At 50.7% G+C, this 25,833-nt stretch overlaps 1 protein-coding gene across 5 annotated transcripts in view; it reads left to right on the top strand.

Moving 5' to 3' along the window:
* TTC28 (tetratricopeptide repeat domain 28) overlaps nt 1-25,833 on the top strand; it is a 659,289-nt gene that overhangs the window by 600,507 nt on the left and 32,949 nt on the right. For all 5 annotated transcript variants that reach the window (XM_027575252.2, XM_027575251.2, XM_027575253.2 and 2 more), the window contains one exon: nt 12,202-12,342. In XM_027575252.2, coding sequence (XP_027431053.1) covers nt 12,202-12,342 — 141 coding nt within the window. The remainder of the gene's footprint in view (nt 1-12,201; nt 12,343-25,833) is intronic.

Raw genomic sequence — 25,833 nt, 5'->3', positions numbered from 1 at the left:
GGGTTTGGCTAGTGAAAGTGTTCTAAAGTACATAGGAATCGCAGATATAAGGAGCAGTCACTACCCTTGAGGACTGAGAAGGGTGCCCATGGAAGAGGGTCCCCGCTCCCACTGAGGGCCGAGATGTGGACATCTTTGGGGAAGGCACTGCCATGGCTCTCTGAGTGGCAGAAAAGTTGCCGTGTACCACACCGGTGGAACTTGCTGGAAATCCACCCTCAGAATCTGCAAAAATACGCTCTCCAGGGTGCTGTGAAAAGCCTTTCCTAGGGAGATGCCCTACACCACTACAGAACCACCCAAGGAGTGGTTACCAGGGGACTTTGAGACCACGGGGGGTGCTGGCTGCCATGTAACTGCAGAGGTGATGCTGTGGGGAAAGCCCCACGCTGCAGGAACTGGGTCCTGGAGCATCCTTGGGTGGTGCAAGGGCTGGATGCTTGAGAACCGGCTTGCACTGCTGGAGCTGCACACCGGAGAAGCCAGCCATGCAGAAGCAGCCAGGACTGGGGGACGCTGCGTGTGCTCTGGGAGCCTGCTGAAAACAAGCACACCAGAAGCAGGAAGGCAGAACTGCTTCCTCCTGCCCATCTCTCTGGGGCTCTCTGCTGCTGAATCTCCAAACTGTGCCTGCTGGCAAAGGACAAATATGTAAAGGGCCGTGCATGATCCAGTATGTTCCAGAATGACTATACCATTTCCTTCCCACCCGCAGTATAGGAGAGTTCCAGTTGCTCTGTCTTGCCAGCACCTGATATCGTCAACATTTTAAAAATTTGATCCATTCCATAGTTTGGAATTGTTTGTTGCTAGTATGTACTGGTATCTTGGTCATGGTTTTAATTTGCATTTCTCTTATGGCTCATACTGAACATTTCTTCATGCACTTGTTTCTTATATTGTGCCATTCTTATATTCTCTTTGGAGAAGTAACCGTTCTAGTCTTTTGCCCATTTTTTAAGTTGAGTTGTATGTTTTTATATTGTTGAGTTTGATGGTCTTTACATACATTCAGAATACAAGTCCTTTGACAGATATGTGGTTTGCAAATATTTTGTCTCAGTCAGTAGCTTGTCTTCCTCTCTCAACAGGGTCTTTCACAGAGCAAAAGCTTAATTTTTCTGACATCATTTTTATCAGTTATTTCTTTATGGATCATGTTTTTGTAAAATGTCTAAGAAATCTGTCACTAACCTTAGGTCAGTTTTTCTCCTATATTTTCTTTTAAAAGTTTTATAGTTTTACATTTTTATATTTAGATCTGTGATTCATTTTAAGTTAAGTTTTGTGTAAGATACGAAGTTTAGGGCTCATTTACAGGGCTCTTTTGTGTGTGTGTGTGTGTGTGTGTGTGTGTGTGTGTGTGTGTGTGCACGTGTGTGTGTGGATACCCAGTTGTTCCCAAGCCATTTATTGAAGACTGTCCTTCCCCTATTAAATTATCTCAGCACCTTTGTCAAAAGTTAGTTGACAGTATTTAGGTGGCTCTATTTTGGGACTCTGTTCTGTTTCATTAATCTACATGTCTATCCTTAATACTATTACCACACTCTCTTTGATACTGTAGCTTTATAGTGAGTCTTAAAATCTGACAGTGTCTTTCCTCCAACTAATTACACTTCTTCAAAATTGTTTTACCTGCTTTATTTCATTTGCCTTTTCATATAAATTTTAGAATCAACTTCTCTGTAGCTACAAAAATGTCTTAAGATTTTGATTGGAATGTTGTTCAACTTATAGATTGATTTGGGAAAAATTGCTGTCTTTATTATACTGAGTCTTAAAACCCATGAACATGATATGTCTCTCCATTTATTTACATCTTTGATTTCTTTCATCAGCGTTTTGCAGTTTCAGCATAAAAAACTTGTATATATATTTGTTAGATTTATACCTAAGTATTTCATTATGGGAGCTATTATAAAGGAGATAATTTTTTTTAAATTTCAGTTTGGAATTGGTTGTTGCTAGTATGTAAAAATACCAACTTTTTGTGCATTGCTTTTATATCCTGCAACCTTGTAAAACTCAACAGCTCTAATAGTCTTTTTGTATTCCTTGGCATTTTCTTAACATAGACAATCATGTCTGTTCTGTATGGACACTTTCTTTTCTTCCTTTCCAATCCATAGGCCTTTTATTTCCTCTCTTGCCTTTGTGCATTGATTAGGGCTTCCAGTACTGTATTGAATATGAGTGATGTGAGTTGACATACTTACCTTGTCCCTGAGGTAACAATGACATTAGCTGCAGACTTGTAGCTGCTCTTTATCGGTTGATGACATTCTCTTTTATATTACTCATTTGCAAGTTTTTATCGTAAGTTGGTGTTGGATTTTGTCAGATGCTTCCCTGCATCAATTGATATAAATGTGTATCTTTTTCTTTAGTCTGTTAATGTGGTGGATTATATTGGCTGATTTTTTTCAAATATTGAACAGGCCTTACGTTCCTGGAATAGCCCTACTCCCCTTTGACTATGGTGTATAATTATTTTTATATGTTGCTAAATTCTATTTGATGTTCTTTATTGATTAGTGTTATGTCTATTTTCTATTTAATCTATGGAATATTGGTCTGCAGAGTTTCTTTCCTCATGTTATGTTTGTTGGCTTTTGGTATAGGGTAACACAGGCTGCATAAAATGAGCTGGGAAGTGTTCTTTCTTCTAGTTCCTGGAAGTGATTGTGAAGAGTTAGTATTATTTCTTCTTTAAATGTTTGATAGAATTTGCCATTGAAACCATCTAGACCTGGAGTTGTCATTTTGGATGGTTTTCAACAATGAATAAAATTCTTTAGTAGTTATAGGACTATTCAGGTTATCTATTTCCTTTTCAATGAGTTTTAGTGGTTTTCGGTTTCTGACTAATTGGTCCATTTCATCTAAGTTGTTGAATCCGTATGTGTAGAGTTGTTTATGGTATTCCCTTATTATCCTTTTAATTTCCGTGGGGTCACTAGTTAGGTTTCCTCTTTCATTTCTGATATTGATAATTTTTGCCTTCTGTCTTTTATTCTTGGTTTGTCTGGGCAGAGGCTTATCAATTTTATTGATTTCCTTTAAAGAGAACCAACTTTTTGTTTCATTGATTTTTTTTTTTAAAGATTTGTTTTACTCTTTTCAATTTCATTGATTTTTGCTCTGTTATTTTATTTCCTCTGTTTTTTTGGTTTGTTTTACTCTTTTTTTCTAGTTTTTTTTAAGATTTTATTTATTTAGTTGACAGAGAGAGACACAGTGAGAGAGGGAACACAAGCAGGGGGAGTGGGAGAGGGAGAAGCAGGCTTCCCGCTGAGCAGGGAGCCTGATGCTGGGCTTGATCCCAGGACCCTGAGATCATGACCTGAGCCGAAGGCAGACGCTTAACGACTGAGCCACCCAGGCACCCCGTTTTGTTTTCTAGTTTCTTAAAGTATAAGTTTAGATTGTTAATATCAGATCTTTTTACTAATATAAACATTTAATGCTATAAAGTTATCTCTAAGACTTTATCTACATATATCCCACAGATTTTATGTTGTATTTTCAGTTTTGTTCAGTTCCAAGTATTTTTCTAATTTGCCTAAAGGCTTATTCTTTGACAATTATTTAGAAGTCTTGTTTAGTTTCCAAGTTGTTGGAGATTTTCCTGTTATCTTTCTTTTCTCACTTTCAAATATAATTCCACAGTGGGCAGAAGACATTTTGCATCCTTTCAATTATTTTAAATATGTTAAGATTTGTTTTATGACCCAGGTTATGTTGGGGAATGTTCTATATGCATTTGACAAGAATATGTATTATGTGTTTGTTGGGTGTAGTGTTCTCTAAATGTCAGTTATCCTCAGTTGGTTGATGATGTTGTTCAATTCTTCTATATCTTTGTTGATTTTTTGTTTATCAGTTCTGTCAACTACTGAGAAAAGTGTGTGGAATTCTCTGCCAAGCTATCCATTTCTTTCAGTTCTGCCTGTTTTTCCATCATGTATTTTGAAGCTCTGTTGGTAGGTGAATACACACTTAGAATCATTTTATGTTCTTCGTGAATTGGATCTTTTATCATTTTGTAATGTTCCTCTTTATCCCTGGTAATTTTCTTTGCTCTGCAGTCTTATTTTTACCTTAATATAACCACTCCAGCTTTGTTTTGAATAGTGTTCATATGGTATATCTTTTGGTATCCTTTTACTTTTAACTTATCTATATCATTGTATTCAAAGTGAGTTTCTTGCAGAAGCATTTAATTAGGTCATTTTTTAAAATTCCATTCTGTCAATCTCTATTTTAGACCATTTACATTTAATATAATTATTGATATATGTCAATTTTTGTATGCCATGTTAATATATGTTTTGTTTGTTTCTCTGATTTACATTGCTCTGTTTCCCCTTCCTTCTTTTGGGCTACTTGAACTTTTTTTTTTGAACTCCATTTTAATGTATCTCTTATGTCTTTGACTATATCTCTTCTTACAGCTCTTTAATGGTTGCTCCAGAGATTATAATATACATACTTTTCACAGTCTGCAATCTACTTACTATTGATATTTTATTATTTCAAATGAAATATAGAAATCTTACCACCATAGGGTAACCTTTCCCTCTACACTCATCTTGCATTTGGCTTGTATACTGTATCTACATACATTAAAATTCCATCAGTGTCAGGAGAAGAACAGTCTATTCTATTTTACTCAGACATTTAATCTTTGTTACTTTCCCTTCTTCCCTGGTGTGCCTAGTTTCCTTATGGTATCATTCCCCTTCTGGCTGAAAAAGTTCCTTTGGCAGTTATTTTAGTGTAGGTCAGCCCTTAGTGAATTCTCTTAGTTTTTGTATTAGTTATATATTACTGAATAACAAATTCCCCAAAATTTAGTGGCTTAAAACAATAAAAATTTATTATCCCACCATTTCTATGGGTCAGGAATCCTGGCATGGCTTAGTTTGGTCCTCTGCTTCAGAGTTTTTCTTGAGGCAGCAAAGTATTAGTTATGGTTAAGGTCTTGTCTAAATGTTTGACTGGAGAAGAAACCACCTCCAAGCTCACATGATTATTGGCAGGATTTATTTCTTTTTAGCCTGTTGGACTGAGAGTCTCAGTTTCTTGCTGGCTATCGATCAGAGACTGCCCTGCATTAATTGCCATGTAGGCTTCCCCAACATGGCTGCTTACTTCATCAAGGTGTACCAGCCAAGAAGACAATAGAAGCTACAGTAATCCAGAAGTTATAGCCTTATATACATAATCACAGAAGTGACATCCATTACTGTGCCTTATTCTGTGGGTTAGAGGCAAGCTGTAGGTCCTGTCCGCCCTCAGGGAGGGGATAGATTGCATAGGCATGAACAAGAGAGTATGTCTGTAATCTCTGTTTGAGAGTATGTCTGTAATCTCAGGCTGCCAGTTTTCCTTCATCTGAGAATGTTTTTATTTCACCATCATTTATGAAGGATATTTTCACTGGACTGGAATTCTAGGTTGATCATTCTTTTTTTTTCAACACTTCAAAAATATATTTCCATTTCCTTCTGGAATCTGCGACCTCTGGTGAGAAATCCTGTTATTTGAATCATTATTTTCCCTATACATAATGAATCTTTTATCTCTGGTTATTTTCAAAATTCTTTTCTTTATCTTTAGTTTTCTGCCATTTGAATATGATGCATCTGTTCATGGATTTCTTTGGGTTTATTCTGTTTTTGGTTCACTCAGCTTCTTGATCTGTAGATTTATGTATGACACCAAATTTGGGAAATTTCCATTCATTACTCCTTCAGTTTTTTCTGCTCTACCCTCTTTCTCCTCTCATTCTTGGGCTCTGAATACATGAATCTTAGGTCTTTTGGTACAGAACCACAAGTCCTTCAGGTTTGTTCATTTAGTTTAAAAAAAAAAAAAAACATTTTTTTCCTGCTAATCAGATTGGATAATCGCTATTGCTCTTCTATCTTTAGGTACATTAATTTTCTTTTTTTTTTTAAGATTTATTTATTTATTTATTTTGAGAGAGTGAGAATGAAAGAGAGAGAGAGAGTACATGAGAGGGGAGAGGGCCAGAGGGAGAAGCAGGCTCCTCACCGAGCACAGAGCCCGATGTGGGACTCGATCCTGGGACTCCAGGATCATGACCTGAACTGAAGGCAGTTACCTGCCTTACCTAGGTACTAATGTACCCTAGGTACATTAATTTTCTTCTGTCACTCCATTCTGCTATTGAGCCCATACTGTGAGTTTTTATTTCAGTTCTTTTTAGTTCCAAATTTTTCATTTGTTCCTTCTTAATATCTTACGTTCTTTGCTGAGATCTTCTTTCTTGCCATCTTTTCAAGAGTCTTTGCCCTTACTTGTAGCATTTTTAAATAGTTGCTTTAAGGCCTTTGTCAGACAATTCCAACATTTGTGTCATCTTAGCATCATTCCAAAAAGCATCCGGTGATTGCCTTTTCACAAGCAAGTTGAGATTTTCCTAGTTGTTTTTTATTTTTTGGATACTGAGTAATTTGGAATTATATCCTGGACATTTTGAATTATGTTATTATGTTAAACTCTGGGTCTTGTTTGACCCCTATGGAGGACATTGATGTTTTTGTTGAGGTGAGCAGTTGACCTGGTTAGGGTTCAGGTCATAAGGTCTGACCAGCTTTCAGTGTAAGTTCCATTTTCAAAGTTCTTGCCATGCTACTCAAGTCCATCCCACAGGTGCATTATTCCCTGGGGTTCAGGAACTGGGCCATCTTGTATTTAGGTTCTCATAGTCTTTAGGGTCAAATCTACAAGTATGCAGCTTAGGGGTGAATCCAGGGATTTATAAACAACTTTATGTGCTCCCTTTTCTGAACTCCTCCCTCTCTGTGTTCTCACCAGTATTTTTCAATTCCCCAGGGCTCTTCTTTTTGGTCCTCTCACCAAAAAGCTGGGGCTTTATTTACACCATCCCCCCACCCCCTTGCCACACCTTTCCTGCAGTGACCATCACATCATGGACCAAGGGACATGGGGAGAAAGGAAGAGAAAAAGCAAAGGGAGTTATCCTGCTCTTGTGGGGCTGCATCTCTCTGGTTAGGCCCAAAGTTTCCTTACCCTCAGTGTTTACGCTCCTTCTGACCTTCGCTTTTTCTGTCACTGCCAACTACCAACGCAGGATTGTTTGTGGCCTAGAACATGAGAACAGAGATGAGAGAATAAGAGAAATGGGGGCTTATTCTCTTCTCTCTGAGTAAGAAATATAGGGCTCCTCCTGGAGCTTTGTCTGTTCGCCCTGATGCCCATTTCTGCATTTTGGGCTGCATGGAGAACTGTCTGAGGGATTCCAGAGGAGGAAAAACATGAAGCTCATTATTGATTTGGTGGCACTTCAAATTCTGGTCTTCTTCCCCAGTTTGCCTGATATTATTTACTTTTCACACTCCTCACATAGCTGCTCCATGCAGTCCATCCCCATCCAGAGCTTAGAGTTATATTCAGCAGGAAGGATGGGGTGGAATGTGCTTACTCCATTTTACCTGGAACCAGAACCCAGTATAGCAGGATATTTATAAAAAATACTTAGTAACATTTGTTGAGTGAACAAATGAATGAGACATCAAACAGTTGGTCTTGACCTCTTCCCTGAGCCCCAGACCTGGATGCCTATAGTCTCTAGGCCTTTAGGAAGGAAGTGTCTACATAACTGAATCAACATCTGCACACTTGGCATTGCTGACTAAACTTCTTGTCTGCATGCTCAGCATGTCCTAACTGAACCCATTCCTCTTCCACCTAAGACCACCTTCTACTTTCAGTTTCTTGCTTTGCCACCAGTTGCCCATCTGCCATATTTTAACTGCTACTTGTCCCTTCAACGAGTTTCCCAAAAAGAAATACATTCTCCTTCTGGTAATATTTCTTTTGTCAGTTCCCACTTTTCCACTCTCAGCCTTGCCAGCCTAGTTCATATGTCTAGACTAATGGGATAGCTGGCCCAACCCCAGGACAAGCCAGAACCGTGTTGCTGACAACAGAGAACAAGAAGTAGGGAGGAGGGGCGCCTGGGTGGCTCAGTCGTTAAGCATCTGCCTTCAGCTCAGATCATGATCCCAGGGTCCTGGGATCGAACCCTATGTTGGGCTCCCTGATTAGCAGGGAACCTGCTTCTTCCTCTCCCTCTGCTCCTCCCCACTGCTCATGCTCTCCCTCTCTCTTTCTCTCTGTCTGTCTCAAATAAATAAATAAAATCTTTATAAAAAAAAAGTGGGGTGGGGCGCTTGGGTGGCTCAGTCGTTAAGCGTCTGCCTTCAGCTCAGGTCATGATCCCAGGGTCCTGGGATCGAGCCCCGCATCGGGCTCCCTGCTCCGCGGAAAGCCTGCTTCTCCCTCTGACCCTCCCCCTGCTTGTGTTCCCTCTCTCGCTGTGTCTCTCTCTGTCAAATAAAAAAAAAAAAAAATCTTAAAAAAAAAGTGGGGAGGAATCAGGAAAATGGGGTTATACCCAGCTAGTCTGTTTGTAGGGGAGACAAGGGACAGAGGCTTGAAGCAGAGGAGGGAGCCACTATCAAGATTCCAGAGCCCAGGGGTTTGTGGAAGACTTGCCTCACCTGGCATGTTGAGACCCAGGCACATTCATGTATTAGCACAACAGTAACTACCAAGAATGGGCTTCTGGTAGGTGCGAGGGGCTAATCAGGCTTCAGTGAGCTTGACTCTGGGCCCTCAGGGCTGCTTCTGAGCAGATGGGTAATAGCCACCCAGCCATCCCACATTCTCCTCTCTGGACCAGCTGGCGATCTGCCAGAAAGCAGCCCTGAGCCTGTCAGCCCATGTTCAGAGGCCTGGGCCAACAGTTCTCGACCACCTTCCAAGTTCCAAGCCCTCCACCGTTATTCCTGCTCCCTCCCGCTCATACCCTCTACTGCAGCTCAACCGGGCTATTTCCTTGGCCCCAAAGAGCCCCCACACTAGCTTCTCTCCATGCCTTTGCTCATCCCATTCCCTCTGCCTGGAAGCACGCCCTCAGCCCCCACCAAGTCTCCACCTATCAAAGTCGTATTCTTCGGGATACCTCTCAGATACAGCAAGTTCCGGGAAAGCCTTTGTGCCCTCCCTATCTTGGGTACAGGCCGGTGCCCTCCTTGTACTCCTTAATCCATCTTGGCCAGCAGCCACTAGTCATCCTAGCTCGTAAGTGCCTTGAAGGCAGGTGTAGTGTGACCCTCCCCCGTTGAGCCTCTGCAATCCTTGCACATACGTCCTGCTCCGTAATCATCGTGGAGTCAGGGCGAGTGGAATCAGACTAGGTAATGTGCCATCTCTAGAAAGTCTCTCAAAGACATGGGTGTGGGGGTGGTGATCGCCATACAAAGGCACTCTTGGGATCCCCGCCGTAGAGATGAGGTTTGTTTTGTAAATGGAAGATTCCTTTGTCTGTGACATTGTCTGTTTGTTTTTCCCTTCAGTGTTAATACTCTGCAGGGTCAGAAAATAGAAAACAACCCCATTAAGCGTGAGATTCTGAGGGCTCTGTCTGGGGCTGACAGCAAGAGTGGGACTGCAAGATAATGGAGGCTGATACCGGTTCCAGCCAATTCTTCTCCCCTTCGCAAAGCGCTGAATGACAAGCAGGGTTCTCAGCTCCAAGCAGGCAGTCGCATTCAGATGATGAATGTGTCCCTGGACAGAGGAGCTTGTTGAGTGATATTTACCAGGGTCTCTGTGAAGGGCCCTCAGCCCCCCAGGGAGCATTTCAAACCTTCAGCTGCTCGCCTGTTCAGCTGCCGCCCGTGGAGCTGAGAGAGGAATTAAACCTCATCCCCTGCTCTCCAGCAGGATGGAAGCCATGGTGATTTGTTGAGGTGCTCAGATGTTTCCTAGTTTCTCTTGCTTCCTATTCTCACCCCTTCCCCCACTTTGTCAAACCCCAGCTGGGAGAGACTTGGAAGTGTGACAAGCTTAGAGCCTTGGGGGGGGTGGGGACAGGTGGGGCGGTCAGTGCCAAAGACCTGGGTGCAGGCCTGGCTTTACCACTTGGTGCCCTTTGGCCTCGTTCCTTGGCTTCTCTAAACCTCAGTCTCCTCAGAAGTAAAATGGAAGCAGTAAGAGCTGTCTCACAGACAATAAAATAAGAATACTTTGCATATTATAAAATGCTCTCCAGCTCAAGTCATTCATTCATTCACCAATTTCTTGTGGCATACATACTGCGTGCCAGGCACTGTGCTGGCTTTGAAGTGCTGTTCTGACTGTGTGGGCTGGCAAGAAAAGCAGGCTCATGGCTTTACCAGTGGTTAGCATGGTTCTGGGGTGAAGGTGAATAGCTGGCCAAGAAATCAGACCTCTGGGCTCTCTTTGAAGACTGCTCCATTTTTGACACCTTTAGGGCTTCAGCGCTTGGGAAACCTTCCCAGTGACTGGGCCTTTGCATGACCTTCTGTGAAGAACATGGCTGAGTCAGGGCTCTGGTGCCTAATTAGCAGGCATGTTAGTCTCAGTTCTCCAGAGAAATAGAACCAGTGGGGCACCTGTGTGCATGCAGACACACACACACACAGGCTTATTATAAGGAATTGGCTCGTACGGTTATAAAGGCTGAGAAGTCCCAAGATCTTCGGTTGGCAAGCTAGGGACCCAGGAGAGCCAATGGTTTAAGTTCCAGGCTGAGCCCAGGTCTGAAGGCAAGAGAAGACTGATGTTCCAGCTTGAAAACACTCAGGTAGAGATGGAATTCTCTCTTATTCAGCCTCTTCGTTCTGTTCAGGCCCTCAGTGGATTGGATGGGGCCCACTCACATTGCGGAGGGCAGTTTGCTCTCCTCAATCTTCAGATTCAGATGTTAATGTCATCCAGTAACACCCTCCAGATGTACGCAGAATAATGTTTGACCAAATGGCTGCCCACCCCCCCAGGGGACCCAGTCGAGGTGGCCCGTGACAGCAGGTTTGACATCCACACAGAGCGTTCAAGTTTTTCAGGCAGCTTCGCATACTGTGTATCATTTGGCTCCGTAACAGCCTAGTGATGGGCTTATTCCCCTTCCTCTGTGACCTTCTGATGTCCCAGGTTCGCCAGCCTGTCCGTTTGAAGCAGGTCATGTTCACGTTAAACCCACCTCTTGATGCGCAGAGCCTGTTCGCTCAGGGTGCCGGCAAGTCCTTCCCTCTCCAGAGCCCACTTCTTCAGCATTGAGTGGTTTGCGTGTTGAGTCCGTCTTCTTCCTCCGGGGCCCTGGTGCTCACCACTCTCCCACACTAGTTCTTAGTCATCAGGAAACTGTAGACAGAGTCAGTGAGGGCTGAGAGCTGGCTGTGGCCTGGATGTCACTCAGCATTTCCACGAAGTCTGAGCGTAACCAGCATGCTGAAGGGAGGCAGGGCCCGGCGCTGCTTGTGCCAGCCTCGGGGCATGGTGAGGTGTGGGAACAACTGGAAGGGGGGTGGCCACAGGTGGGCAGTGCCCCCTCGGACACTTCACCACCGCAGGGGTCCTCTTGGGCCACAAGTGCTTGGCTTTGACGGTTAACAAGCCTTTTGTCATTTTAATCATGCTGGTGAATCAAGGCACTCCTGGGTATTTCTGTTTATTTAAAACCCATTGTAGATGTTCTGTTACAGTCTGTCATCAGGGAAATATGAATTTATTAATCTGAAAATTGTAACATCCTCCTGGTGAGCTTGGAAAATGGGCTCCTGTCGGCAAGGCTTCTGCCCACATTTCAGACAGTGCTCTCTCCACCTGGCACTGTGGCCACTCGTGGGCACATCTGTCTCCTCGTGTGGAAATTGCCTTTTAGGCCAGGTGTTCCCGAGGCCCAGCCTGGTGCTGCACCTGTGCTAGGGGCTTAGTTACCGTTTCTGGAACGGACTGGACTGGAATGTGCTCCAAGCTCTGCTCTGGGAAGAGCACCCAGTCAGCCCAGCACACACTGTTGAGCACCTACTGTGTATCATTAGGTGAGATGCTGGAGTGTGACCCTGGTTCAGGCACAGCACTGACTGTAGGGGGCTCACGGCCGAGTGGGGGCGACCACCAGAAACCGCCAACCAGAGTGTCTCTTGAGAAGCACTTGACGGAGGAGGGAGGAGGCCACAGGGCCACCAGAGAGGGTGCAGGGCAGACACCGGCCTCAGAGAGGCACTCTGTAGCAGGGGTCTGCCTGGCGGGGGAGTGGCACCGCACCTCAGGGCAGACTCGCGTGGCTGAGCGCTTCCTCTCTCCCATTGTCTCACTCTGCGGTTTCCCTTGCAGGGCCTGTGCCAGCAGTGAGACGGAGAGTGAAGCTGGAGACATCATGGACCAGCAGTTCGAAGAAATGAACAACAAGCTCAACTCCGTTACCGACCCGACTGGCTTTCTGCGGATGGTTCGCCGCAACAACCTCTTCAACAGGTATGTGCAGGCTCCAGCTCCCAGGCCGGCTGTAGGATAATATGCTTCCAGCTGGCACTCCTTCCAGCTGCTGGGGCCGCTGGCCAGGAATTTGCAGGAGTGTGACGCTTCCACAGCCCCACGCTCATTAGGGCCTCAGCACCACGGCGGCACCTCTGGGTCAAGAGAGAAAAGAGTGACAGGCTTGATGTGACCATCTGTGTTCGCCTGGGATGAGAGGTCCAGGGGCTGGCTGGCTGCCTCTTCATGTAGCCCGAGAGCCGGCTTCCCAAGCAGCAGGCAGAAGCCAGAGAGAGGGCTTCTACCTATTCCTTTGCCCGCTTCGGTCAGCGACCTGTGGGCCAAACACCTGAGATTGAGGAAGGCCAGGGAGAGAAGGGGTGCCAGCCTCCTGGAGGGAGGACTTGTCCAGACCCAAGTCCACCCATCCACCCTGAGACCCAGTCTCCCTATTACTTGACCAAATAAACCTTCATGGCTTTAAGATGGGTCCAGGTTGAAATTGCCAACCAGTATACCCCTATATCCTTTTATCAGGGGTGATAGCTGAGCGGTGTCCAGATAAAGGGGGTAGGCAGTTGGGGTTGAGGGACACCTGTCCCACTTTCATTGGGTTGCCTGGCCACAACCCAGGAGTCACATTTAGAACTTTCCAGAAAGACATCCCAGATTCTCAGGTCCCTGCCATGGCCTTGACTTTGAAGGGCAGCAGGTAGAGCCTGGAACACAGGAGGGAAGTGACTGTGCTCCAGGTGGAGGCAGCCTCTGCCTGGCAGCCCTGCTCTGTGGGGCACAGGGTGCCCTGTCTGCTCCTACTGCAGGCCCATTTCCTCTCCTTACTGTGCTGTCTGGGTGACAAATGTGTGTTTACTTTCCCAGGGCCAAGCTGAACGGGTGGGAGCCAGGGGCCAGGGATGTGGGAGTTGGCAGCTTGGCTGGAGGAGACTACAACTTCGTGTTGGTTCATCTCCAGGTCCTCCTTCGTCTCCTCTGCTTCCCACGTGTCCTGCACGGCTGTTAGTTTCGTGGGGGAACGTGGCCCAGTGGGGGAGCCCCAGTCCTGGGATCGTGTCCTCCTCCGCCAGCGTCTCGGCCTGTTGAGCAGGTGACTCTTGACTGCAGGAGCCACCGGCGTGGTTGGGAACCACAGTGCGGGGGGCTCAGGGTCTGACTGTGTTGCTTGCCAGCTTAGTGAGCTGTCAGCCTGTCTCCTTGTTGCTGAAATGGGGACAAGCTTCCTAGCTTGCAGTTTTCCCTTACTATGGGGATTAAAGGGGCTTACGTATAAATAACACACTGACAGGCTTCCTAATGCATAGAACGCATTGCACACATGGTGGCTTTCTACTGTTTTGAGTAAAGTGGGAAGGACAGTGCTAAGCTTGAATTCTTCAGGTAATGTGGGTGCATAAACTTGGGAAGGGATGACATTTGTATGCGGCGGGTGTTCACCACCTAGCGTGTGGCCTCACCTGCTCTTCTTCCGACCCCACCTCCTGTCTTTCACATGAGAGAAGGCCAAAGACAGGCCATGAGGCCTCCGTGGCCCTCCTGATCACAGGCCTGCTGGCAGCCAGTCAAACTCCTCTAGGGCTTTGGGCATATGGTAAGAAAAGGGTCAAAGCGGGTATGTCTGGGATTCTAGCTCATCATCCCTGGGTGGGAGCTGGTGTGACTTTCAGATCATGGAGCTGCTCATTTTGGGAAAATGGTTTTCGTCCTTCACATCTGCTCTGACATAGGTCTGATGAGCACAGTACTATGGATTAATTGGTGGGTTCATTTAAACAATGCAATCTCAGCTGAGGACTGGGCCAGCCTTGGGGCTGGGTGGGGAGCCTGGGCCTTGCTGCCCCCTGCTCTGCACTTAGCTCCCTCAGCAGCATCCACAGACACTTCCAATCTGTACCTTCTAGAGGCTTCTGAGGGCAGACTGTATGGGGGAAACAGCCTGTGTTTCTTCAGCTTCAACACAGTGAGCCCATAAGGCCCCGGACAGTTTGCCATGCCAAGTACTCTCTGCCGCTTCCCGATGAACCCAGGAAGAAGGTTCTGGCTTCCATCTGAGGGCAGCAGAGCTTCAGGAGGGACCACAGAGGCAAAGGTATCCTCGTCAGCTAGCAAAGTGCAGGTCTGCATGTCACAGCTGAGGGGCACACACGGGCCGGGGGCTGGAGACCTGCGCAGCAGCAGATACAAGAGCTGACTGCAGGCCATACCTGCCAGCTGCCCCACCAGCCTGTGCCTTCCCACGTCCCCCGCACCCCCAGGGCTGCCAGGTGCACTGCCCTGCCCTGGGCTCCCAGGCCTCCCTCTCTGCCCCTTCCATGTCTAGCGACCTCCTCGAGGAGGTGAGGTGCCTTGTCCCTGACCAGCAATGGCTGAGAAGGGGCTTGTCTTCAGCCTCCCGCTATTGACTAAGGGCTTGCAGAGTTCTTTGGCCTTCTTGTTCTGGGGCGGTTTGCTGGACCGGTCTGGCAAGGAGGCTGCCACAGGTGGTGAGACCTGGCCTTAGAGTCTTCTCTCTTGCCACCCTGGCCTTGCTCTTTGTTCTGTCTTTGATTCGGAGGTCTCCACAACCACTGGTTTTCTTTCTGCCTGTGCCCTGTGGTGGCAAACACATTTACACGAGCACAGGGCAGGTGCCGCTACTGAGGAAAAACAAGGACTCTTCCCTTGTTTAGCCGCCGTCCCGCATCCTGCAGAATGCTTCCAAGTCCTGCTGAGGGCTGGAGGGCCTGTGCCCGTGGGGGGGGGGGGGTGCTGTGCGCACGCACGGCTGAGCCTGGGGCCCGTCAGGTCACAATTGCTACAGGAGAGAGGAGAATGGGATGGCTTCGAACTGCATCCCGGATTCAGGGTCCCAAGGCGGTGCCATGGTCTTGACGGTGCTCCCATCCAGCATCAGTCAGGACCAGTATCCCAGAGAAATTTTCACGTCTCTGTTGCTACCGCTGACGCAATATGCACGCTAGGCCTTGTTTTTTCCACATGTCCAGCTGTGTGTATGACACGGTATGCAGAGGGCCTTCCCTGTGCCCAGGAATGAGTGGCTAGAGCCTACACAGAGGATGAAGAAGTGTTAAGTGTCCTCATTCTAAAGAGAGGTGCCACGAGGGACCAGCGCCCTCCCTCAGGTCTCTGCCACCTCTAGCATCCCAGCCACGCACCTGCCACATCTCAAAGAAGACTTTGGGGGAATTGGCAAGTGAGACTTGGGGCCTGGTGGGAGTCCCCCAAGAGAGGAGGAGGCATCACCATCCCGTGGAAAGCAGCCTCCTGTGACTGGGGGGCAGGTAGAGGAGAGCCTAAAGGAGGGCCCAGGGGAGAGTGGGCGGGCCACAGTGTGGCCTGCACATCCATGTCTAGTGTGGCTCCCACAGGGGCCTTTCTGGATGGGTGCATCCCATGGGCTCAGCCACGTGCTGCTTCCACACCGGAGGGGCTGCTTCCCAGGCAGAGGGACTCAGCAAGGAAAGTTACAGGACGTGCAGGATATGGCAGGACGGGGAGGCTGCCCCCCAGATCTGGTTGCCCCGTGTTGGAGACGGCAGCGGGAAGCTCCCGCAGGGCCCTCAGAAGTGCTTGCTCGCGTGTCCCTCCAGGGAGTCACACGGAGGGGCCTCGGAAGCTCCTGATTCCCTCCCCACCCCCGCCCCTCACCCTAGAGAGTCAGACCTAGGCAGCGGGGAGGGAGGAGTGTTCCAGAGCCTGCCGTGCCCTCCAAATCCGTGAGCAAAAGCCTGGCCTTCGGGGGAGGCGAGGCAGGATGAGGGGGGCACGGCAGAGGAGACTGGGGACCACTTCTCCCCAGATTCCTGGAGGCATAGGGAAGAGCAGTGACTGCAGAGAAGTAAAGCTCACTGCACAAGGTCAGCCCCGTCAGTCTGCCGGAAACCCTGCAAACCTGTGACCGTCTCTGCATTTGTGTCATGCGTGTGTCTGCACGGACGCATGTGTTACACGACGCATGGTTGCGGTTCTTTATAAACATCCAAATTGCACCTGCCTCTGGCGCCACCCCGAAGCAGCCTGCAGGAATGCCACACAACGTCCGCACTAGACCGGCGGTCCTACACGGATGGCACCCGGGCCACGCCTTTGTTCATAGGGCTAGGCAGTGTTCTGTGGTGTGGCACATAGTGAGGGGGGCCTTGCAGGCAGACCTGGATTTGGGACCTTCCATTAGTGGGTGACCTTGAGCCTTTTATTATTTCATCTGGAAAATGGGGGTAATAATGGGAGTTATGAGGATGCCATCCATGTGGTGATGGATAAACAGTGTAGTAAGCAGTTTCTCTCCCCACCTGGGTCTGAGGTTTCTTCTTTTCTTTTCTTAAGATTTATTTACTTTTCTGAGAGAGAGTGTGTGTGCGAGCAGATCGAGAGGGAGAGAAAGAATCCTCAAGCAGGGTTCTCGCTGAGCAAGGAGCCCAATGCAGGGCTTGATCCCAGGACCCTGAGATCATGACCTGAGCCACCCAGGTGCCCCTAGGTCTGAGGTTTCTATGGTACCAAAGCCCTTTTGTGGGGGTGGTGCAGGAATCAGCTCTCTACCCCAGAACCTGATTGGATAGTTCAGTGCTGCCGCCCCTTACAGCCTCTCTCTGGCCACCAAATACCAGAAAGACTTTGAATAAATGCAGAATGGTAACCCAACTAAATGTCTGTTATGGCCACAGCCCTGGACTTGAGCCTCAAGGTTCCTCGCTCAGCTTCTGGCTGCTCTCCTGCGAGCCCTGTCCTCTGCTCTTTGGTGGTGCCCATGTGGCTCTGAGCCAGGACTCTGTCCTGCTCTCCTAATGGCACCAACAAGAAGGCTGAGCATTCTCCCCAACCCCGACCTGGGTCAGCCCACCTGCATCCCCCGCACAGGGGGCAGTTCTGGGCAGGGGCCTTCCTGCCAACAGCTGTTCCTTCCACAGGTGGGTCCAGGCCCCGGGCCTCAGGCAGGAGCCCCTGTCCTGGCATCTGACTGATCAGTAGGTACACCAGCCAGCCCTCCTCAGGGCCCCTGCCTGTCCCAGTGCGCCGCCTCAAGGCATCTGCCAGGTTAACACTGGTGCACCACCCCCACCGCCCCACCCCCACCCCATCTGTGCTTCTCTGAGGTGCAGTGTGATGGTAGGAATGCTCTATCAGGAGTCACTATAAATTCATGTCTGTTGAGTAGTGACAAGTTTATTCAGAATTGAAAAGGATTTCCCACAGGTTGCCCCTAACTATTAAGCTTACCAATATATATTATAAGGCACAAGATAATTTATAAATAATGTTTTCTTTACCACTTGTTTACTTATTCACTTTCTTGTTCCAGAACTTATTTAAGACAGTTGACCAAAACATACAAATGCTACCAGATCATATAAAAGAGAAATAAATGGATGAGAAAATCAAGATAGAAGGAAAATAAAGGTAGAAGAGAGGGAGTAAAATTTATATACGGAACGTGTGCCGTTTAGCACCAGCCCAAGCAGAGAGGTCAGCCCAGCTGATGTCTGCCTGGCCCCAGCCCTGACCTGGACTTGCCAACTCACAGTCTACCTTTTAGCAAAGTCCTCAGCAGCTGAGGTGCTGCTCCGCCTTTGCCTGAAGCCCACACCCCATGCAGTTCTAATGGGCACTGAGGCTGAGCCCGCCCCACAGCTCCTCCTGCGTTCCCCGTAACCACTAGGCCACCTCCACCCCTGGTGATCTCTTCCCAAATGCAAGTCACTGCCGAGACCTGCCAGGTCACCCTGCAGCATTTCTGGGCTCCATCCCTCTGTCCATTCCCACTGCCACGACCCTTCGACATGGCCATTCAGACTCACTGTCCCCTTGACATGGCCATTTAATGGGATCCTGGGAGCACGCTTGCAAGGTCACTGACACTCAGCAAAGTTCGTGGCTCGAGTTTCTCACCTTGTCAGCGCAGAGCTGGGCTTGGCCCCCCGCCAGCTGAGCCTCATCGCCCACGCTGCTGTCCTTACCACCCACCTGGGCTGCAGGCCACCGGACTTCGCTGTCCCGCTCTGGCTGGGGCGCCATTCTGATCAATCACCCTTTCACTCAGGGGCCCAAGGTGAAGTGGCAGAGCTCGATGTGCGAGTCCCCACGGCCTGGCCCTGCCACCATTCCCACTTCCCATTGCATTCTCCCTTACGCTCTGTCCTTTCCCTTCTCAGGGCCTTGGCGTGGGCGCCAGACACAGCCAGGAAGGGCTTTCCCCTGGGGTCCGTCTCCAGCCGCCCCTTTCACAAACCCATCTTGGATTGCCCTAACTGGGAATACTTTTCTCCTTCCCTGAAATTCTATCTGGTACTCTATCTGTCGAGAAAGGAGCCACCGCCTTTCGCCTTGCGTTTTAGTTACATGTATCCATGCCCTAACCTGTCCCAGGCTGCACCCTCCTCCAAGGCTGCATCACGCCAGATTTCTCCCTGTGTCCTACAGGGCACCTCGCCACGTACCTTGTGTTGAGTGGGTGCAGGTACTTGTTGATTCATGAGGGGAGGGAGGGAGGGAGGGAGGGAGGGAGGGAGGGAGGAGGCAGCGGAGGAAGGAGGGAGGAAGGAAAGGCCTGCTGGCCAGGACTGAGACAGACATTAACAGCAATGGCACTGATGATGATGATGACAGTGGTGAATGTCTGTCGATTACTTTCTGAGAACCCAGCACTGTGCCAAGCGCTTTCCATGTATTATCTTAGCCAGTCCCGTCAACAGCCGTGAGGGAAACAATTGCAACTCTTTCTTACGGATTCGGGTCCTGAGACTTGTTGCCCAGGGTCACAGCTAGTCAGTGACAGAGCCAGGATTAGGATCCAGCTCTCCAAAGACAGTGCTCTGGCCCCCAGATCCCTACCCGTCTAACACCCCTGCCAAATGATCACAGCCTTTGCTTGAATCCCTCCAGGAAGGGGAGGGATTCAACAGGGAGCTCACTACCTCCTGAGGTGGTAATTTCTGTCTCTGGACAACACTAATACAGCTTTGGAGGTTCTTTATGAGCCAGTTGGTGAGACTGTGCAGGCTTGGTGGGTGCAAGGGAGGCAGATGTGTTTGACTCACAAATTACGTACAGGGGCAAGGCCCTGTGGAAGGGGGTTTTCCTGCATTGCTGGACATGCATTAGCTAGACAGGCCACCCCAGGATCATCGTTTCTTCTCTCCATTCCTGCGTACATGATAAGCCTGTCCCCCACTGATGCCTGGCTTGGGCCATCTGTCCCAGCTCCTGAGCGTAGTCCGGAGGTAACGCTTGTGCAAGACTGGCCTGCGCATCAAGTTTTCCCAAGGCAGCAGTCTGCAGGTTTGGCCGTGGAGCCTCACGCACGTTACAGCAAGGAGCAGATGGCCACAGCAGAGCCCCGAGTGGGCAGGGGCTGTGACTTCTCTCGGTGGAGGTTTGTGCCACAGCCCTTCACCTCAGCCACCAACCTGCCGACAAGCCGAACATTACAGGACATTGCCAAGAGCAAGAGGCAAGAAGCCACGTGCAGCCCCACGTGCTCCTCAGGCTAAAGAGGAGCCAGCATTGCTGGAAAAGCAGGGGTCCCTGCCTGATGCCACCCAGCTTCGTGGCTCTTCTCCCGAGGAGGGAGCCAGACCCGGCAAGCCCGGCACTTGGTAATTAAGGAGGTGAGCCGGCAGAAAGCGCCAATAGCTTATAGAAGAAGTACTTAAAATGCGTCTGACAGCCTTCATCTCCCAGAGGAGACAACCCTTCGTGTGAGGATGTTCAGCAGAGAGTCAGTGAATGGTATCAGAGTTCTTTTTAAATTGAATTGAGGCATCTCTGGCTACTTAAATATAATGGATTTGCCAGTTAATTTTTCCACAGGTACCTTCAACCCCGGGTACTTGTTCAAATCTCAGGCCAGCTCCAATCCCTCAGAAGACTTGGTTCAGAGTTCGGAGCCCTGGAGGGGATTTTCAAGCATCCTGGGCAGGACTGAGGGCAGGGAGGAAGGAAGCAAAGGGCTCAGCTGTGTGGTGGGGGCTCGCCCAAGAGCAGGGTTCAGCCGTGAGGAGGAAGACCCTGCTGACCAAGGTGGAGGGGCAAGAGAGGAGCAGAGGTGGGGCTCCCTCAGGCCCAGGACAGGCAGCCTGGCTCAGCCCTGAGGCTGTGAGAGCAGAGGCTGAGCTGCCCGAGACACCCTGAGAAGGTGAGGAGTGAGACACCCTGAGAAGGTGAGGAGCCGAGTCAGGAATACAGCTGAGAAGCAGCCACATTTAGAGCGAGCTCCCCACTGTGGGGAGCAGCCTCCTCCCTTCCCCCCAGCACGGCCCTGACCAGGAGACAAGGTCCTGCTTGGAGACTGGTGGCCCGTGCGGTGTCTGCCATCCTGGGGGAGAGGGTGCACTCCAGATGAGGGTTCGGGGCCCAAGATCAAAATAGCACTAGGCTTCTGGCTCCCTGGAGAACACAGCCCACCCCCACCCCCACCCCCACCTCCCCCTCCCCCACAGGCTGCAGGCTTCCTGTTGCTTGACTGTCCTGAGGATCAGGGCCCTGCCTGGACCTCATGGCCTGAGGCAGGAAGCTTAATCCCTGCGCTCCTCTGTAACAGTGGAGGGGCTGGGCCTGCTGGGGGAGACCCGCCTTGTGTTGAGGATTCCCATGACCTATGCACGGTCGCAGCCTAGATCTAACCACCCCAGAAGATGTCCCACAGGGGTGACTTCCATCCCCCCTCCCCTCCCTTCCCCTCCTTCCTGGTGGCCCTAAAGATGTCATGGCTGGGTGTGCCCCATGGCGAGCACTCCGGCTCAGCTCCGGAGCCCCACACCCAGAGAGACAGGAAGACCCCGCGTGCCTGGAAGGGTAGGCCCCGGGAGAGAGATGGGAAAAGAGAACACACTCCAAGTCTGCCTCAGCCCTCCTGCCTGCCTTCAAGCTTCAAGGCCATGTGTGCGCGCACACTTGGGACTATCTCAGGCCTTGCTCCACCCTCAGGAGATTGTAAGCTCCCAGAGGACAAGCACCAAGTCTCCCCCTTCACTAAGGAGTCTCTGCGGTCACCGCAGGTGGGCTGCCCAGGGGTGGGAGGAGCTCCCAGTAAGTGGAACAGCCATTTTCCCCAGCACCCCGAGGAGCAGAGCCTCAGCAAACTAGTTCCTTCCTCTGGCAGATTGGGCCCTTGGCATTTTCATGCAGTGGCACCTTTCCTAGCTGCTTCCTGGTGCTCTGCTGGGGCTCCTGCCTCCTCCCCAGATCAGGGAGTCCTGTTCACAAGTCTGTCAAGTTCTGCCCCTTGAAGGGCTGCTTGTTCGCTGGGTCCAGGTGTGCGTAGGGGAAAGCCAAAGCCAGCCTGAACCTCTGAAGCTCTGGTTCCTCCCAGTGCTTCGGCTCTACTGCGCTCTGGATCACTGGCTCCTCTCTCCACACCGCAGAGATGGGGGGACAGAACCTCAAGGCCCCGTGGCTCTGACCATGCCTGGAGTGGTCGGGTTTGAGCAGGGCCTCTTTGTAGTCTCTCCCGAGGGAGAGTCGGGCCCCTGCTCCCTTGTGTCCACCTGCTCGTTCTGCTCTCCATCTTTGAATGTGAAAGTATGAGAAAACAGCAGGGGTGGGGTGGGGTGCTTAGCATGCTCAGCTGTGTGCACAGTGACCTAACCCCCCCCTCCAACGGAGCCCTGATGGGAGGGGCGACTGGCGTGCTGCCCACGCGGGGCTGCAGTTTGGCTGGGGACTTGTAGGCGTGCAGTCCCCCACCGCCTCCCCTGGGGCTGGGCTGGCTCCCACCCTGCAGGCACACACACCCAGCCCAGACAGCCACAGCACCGGCCGTGTCAGTGTGTGTGAGCCCGAGGGAGACCAAGCACCCGGGGTCCTCTGCAGTCCCATCCCAGTTATAAATCACCATGCTTGGGGAATAGATCTCTTCATTCCCGAAGGGAGATTCATGAGCAGCCAGTGCCGCCCAGGCCGCCTGGTGTTTGTCATCATTCCAGAGACATAAACTACACCCTGATGCCTCTGCCCTCCTCGGTAGCGCTTCACGCATCCACTCCAGCTCCGCATTCTGTTCTTGCAGAGGCCGAGCAGCTTCCGCCCTGCCTGCCGGCCTCCCTCCTCCCCGGATCCGGACTTGTTCCCTCTCCTTCCCCCACTACCACCCAGACAGTCATGCAGTGGAGAAAACGAATATTTCTGCAGAAGTAAATTAATAAAAATCATCTGAGGAATGAGCTAATAAAGATGGTGTGGTGTGAGAAAATCTCTGCCGAGAGCTAGGCTGTCAATTAGCCCCACGGGGTCCCTAGCAATAAACAGACAGGCCTTGAGGAAAGGGGGCCAGTGCCACCTGCTGGCGCTGTGCGGTGGTGCAGTGATGAATCCTGGCAGCTGGGTCACTTCCAGAAAGCTGGAAGCAGAGCAGCTCCCCGGAGAGGCTGCCCAAGGTCAGCTCCACCTGTATGGAACCAGCAGCAGGGTGGGCAGGGGTCGGAGGCAGGTGCAGGTAGACAGGTCCTTCAGCGTGTCCTGAAGGCAGGGAGGGTGCGTGAAAACCACTCCCGTGCCAGGTGGGAGGCCTGCCTGGCTCCTGCCCTGCTCTTTGGCCTTGTACAGCTCTCTTACTTCTTGGAGCCTTAGTTCCTTATCTGTAAAGGAGGAACAACCATGCCTCGCAGGGTCCTGAGTGGGGAGTGTGGATACGGCAGGCCTGGCAGGGGCCTAGATGCGCCCCTCCTGTGGCTCACCCTCCTGCCACGTGGCAAGCATCTGCACCTCTGTCAGTGCTCCCGTTCTGATAAGTGGAAGGCAACCTTCTCTGTCTTCGAGTCAGATTTCCGAGGCAGAGAGAAGCCAGCCAGGCTGAAAGTCCCCGCAGAAGGCGAAGCGGCACAGTCACCGAGTTCCCACCATGGAGGATCCCCAGCCCACCCTGTGGCCGTTCCTTCACAGCGTGGTGGCTGCACCAGGAAGGACGCAGGTGTTCCTGCAAGGAGGACAGCTAGGGCTCCTCATCCCACACACCTGTTCACGCCTGCCACCCACTGCCGGCTGGGGCTCAGAGCCCGGGGGACCTGCTGTCATTTGGCCGTGACTCTAATCCTCTCCGTGGGGCGTGTATCCGCGGTGCCCACTGTCCAGGGCAGATGACTTGAAAGCTGCGCTCACACAGGGCGCACAGGGGGTGCTGCCGAGCTTTTGGCTCTGGGGGCTGGGGCAGTGTCTGGCAGTCCGCACAGGGGTCAAAAGAGTCTCAATGGTTTTCTAGAGTGAGTAGACTTTTAATTTATTAAAATGTGAAGAGACCGGGCGCCTGGGGGGCTCAGTTAGTTAAGCATCTGCCTTTGGCGCAGGTCATGATCCCAGGGTCCTGGGATCAAGCCCTTTGTCAGGTTCTGTGCTCAACAGGGAGTCTGCTTGAGGATCCTCTCTCTTTCCCTCTGCCTGTCTCCCTGCTCACTCTCTCTCAAATAAATAAATAAAATCTTAAAAAAAAAAAAAGCTGCAAGAGACCTGCAAGGACGTTAGTCCGACCCTTTCGTTTTACAAGCAAGGACGAGAGAGGAGTAGAAGAATGACATGCTGGCCAGAGTTCCAGGGCCGGTAGGTGACAGCAGCTGGGAGGTCCACTGCATTCCCAGGCTCAGGGCTAAGGAGCCAACTGCTTGGCTGTTTGCTGTTGTTGAATATCTTTATGCAGATGTCTAGGCAAACGTAGCCCAGTAAATAGCTGTGGTAGGTCACTGTCAGTGCAACACATGAAAGGGAGCCCGTGGGTTGCAGTCTGCACAGGACGGCTGTGGCACCTAATGACCGGGGAGGGGCCACCGGCCACCCCAGTGGGACAAGGGTCCTGGCCCAAGACCCTCCCCAGGCCCGCACCTCAGGAGGGCCCTGGGGCCGCACGAATCCTCAATGGCTCCTGGCCTTGGTTTACCACGCCTCCAGCTCTCTCCCCCTGGGCCCGTGGTCCGGTGGCCAGGCCCAGCCAGGCGCCCGGGCTGCCCGTGCGGGCAAGCCGCCGCCGGAGATGTGGGAGGCCGCTGCGGAGGTAGGCTCGGCTGCCAGCAACTGATGCCTCTCGTTCAGGCAAAGGGAGCTGCACAGATTGACTGCAACTTCGGATCATGGTTTCAGGTTGTTTGGTTTTTGTTTAAACATGAATGGAGTATTTTCTGGGCTTTTGTTTTTACTCTGATAATGGCATCTGTAGGGATAGGTGCCCTCCCCTGAACAGAAGCACAGATCAGAGGCTTGATCTCTGGGGCTTCCTGGCTGACCAGTGCAAGACGCCATGTGTCCGGGTCCAGGTGGGCCCGCCTGGGCTGGGCTAGCTGGGGTCAGGGCCCGGGAGCTCTTGCTCCAGAGATGGTTCATCTGTGACCTGCCAGAGCTCTCGAGGAACTAAGGTAAGAGTCTGAGAGACCGCGCTCACGTGGCGTCCAGGGGTGGAAATCAGCAGGTGTCGATGATGTGCGGGTGGGCTTGACAGCCGGCGAGAGAACGGGACAAAGTCAGGTGCCCAGAGGCAGGAATTTTAGCTGAGGCTTGAACATGGGGCCTTGCCCCTGGTGGGTTTGCGTGACCTGGGGTGCCCAGGTCCTGGCTCTTGAAGAGTCTGCATTACCTGGCCACAGATGCTCAGAGAGGGTGTCCCAGGAAACCTGCTCAGAGCAAACAGGTTCCTCTATTGACTGTCTATTTACCGGCCCTGGTCAAAGGCATCTGACGGGTTCTCCATCAGGCTGGCCAGGGGTGAGGGTGGGGTGTCACACAGCCTGATCACGGCTGTTCTGCCAAGCCCAGCCCTGGAGACTAGTGGGAAAGTTCTCAGGGAAGGGTGTAGATTGCAGACGGCCCTCCTCTGATCGGGCCAGGGAAGGAATTAGCCTGGGGGAGGAGCTTCCTGTTCAGGCAAGCCGGATGCTTAAGGAGGTGCCTGGCCTCCCCACAGCACAATCCCAGAGCCCCAGGCCCACATGGCATGCTTGTCCCCCACAGTCACCGCCCCAGGCACTCCAGTCTCTATCACCCAACATCTGTGCCCTTCCCCACATTGTTCCCTCAGCTTGGAATGGCCTTCTCCACTTTGTCCACGGGCAGGCTAACTCTGGATGGTGGTGCCCACATCAAAAGGCCCTCTCCCAGAAAGCCCTCCCTTGGCTCTGCCTGACCAGCGATTGGTCAGCGTCTTGTGACTTGGTGTCCCCAGACCTCTGCTGGAGCCATCCCCTTTCCTCACAGCCCGGTACAAGGACCCTGCAGGCCTGCCCCATCATGGGCAGGGCCACATATGGAATAGGTTAATGTTGTTGGGCCCTTTAGATGCCTCTGGAACTTCATGGGTTTCAATAAAAAGACACCATGGCGTTCTGCGCTTGCGCTCTGGAATCCCAGCCTGTGTCCCCCCCCCATCCTGCCCAGGCCTTTGTCTCACTCACTGTCCCATCAGCTGAGACTCCCAATGACTTTCAGTGCTGGATGCTTTGCAGCCGTTTCTCCATTCCTGACGCTTTGTGCCTGTGGACAGCATTTCCCCTTTGTGCAGGT

The sequence above is a fragment of the Zalophus californianus genome, chromosome 14, assembly GCF_009762305.2.
Source record: "Zalophus californianus isolate mZalCal1 chromosome 14, mZalCal1.pri.v2, whole genome shotgun sequence".
NCBI classification, from domain to species: Eukaryota; Metazoa; Chordata; class Mammalia; order Carnivora; family Otariidae; genus Zalophus; species Zalophus californianus.
Note: the sequence above shows the minus strand (reverse complement) of the source record. Positions and strands in the feature narration are given on the sequence as shown.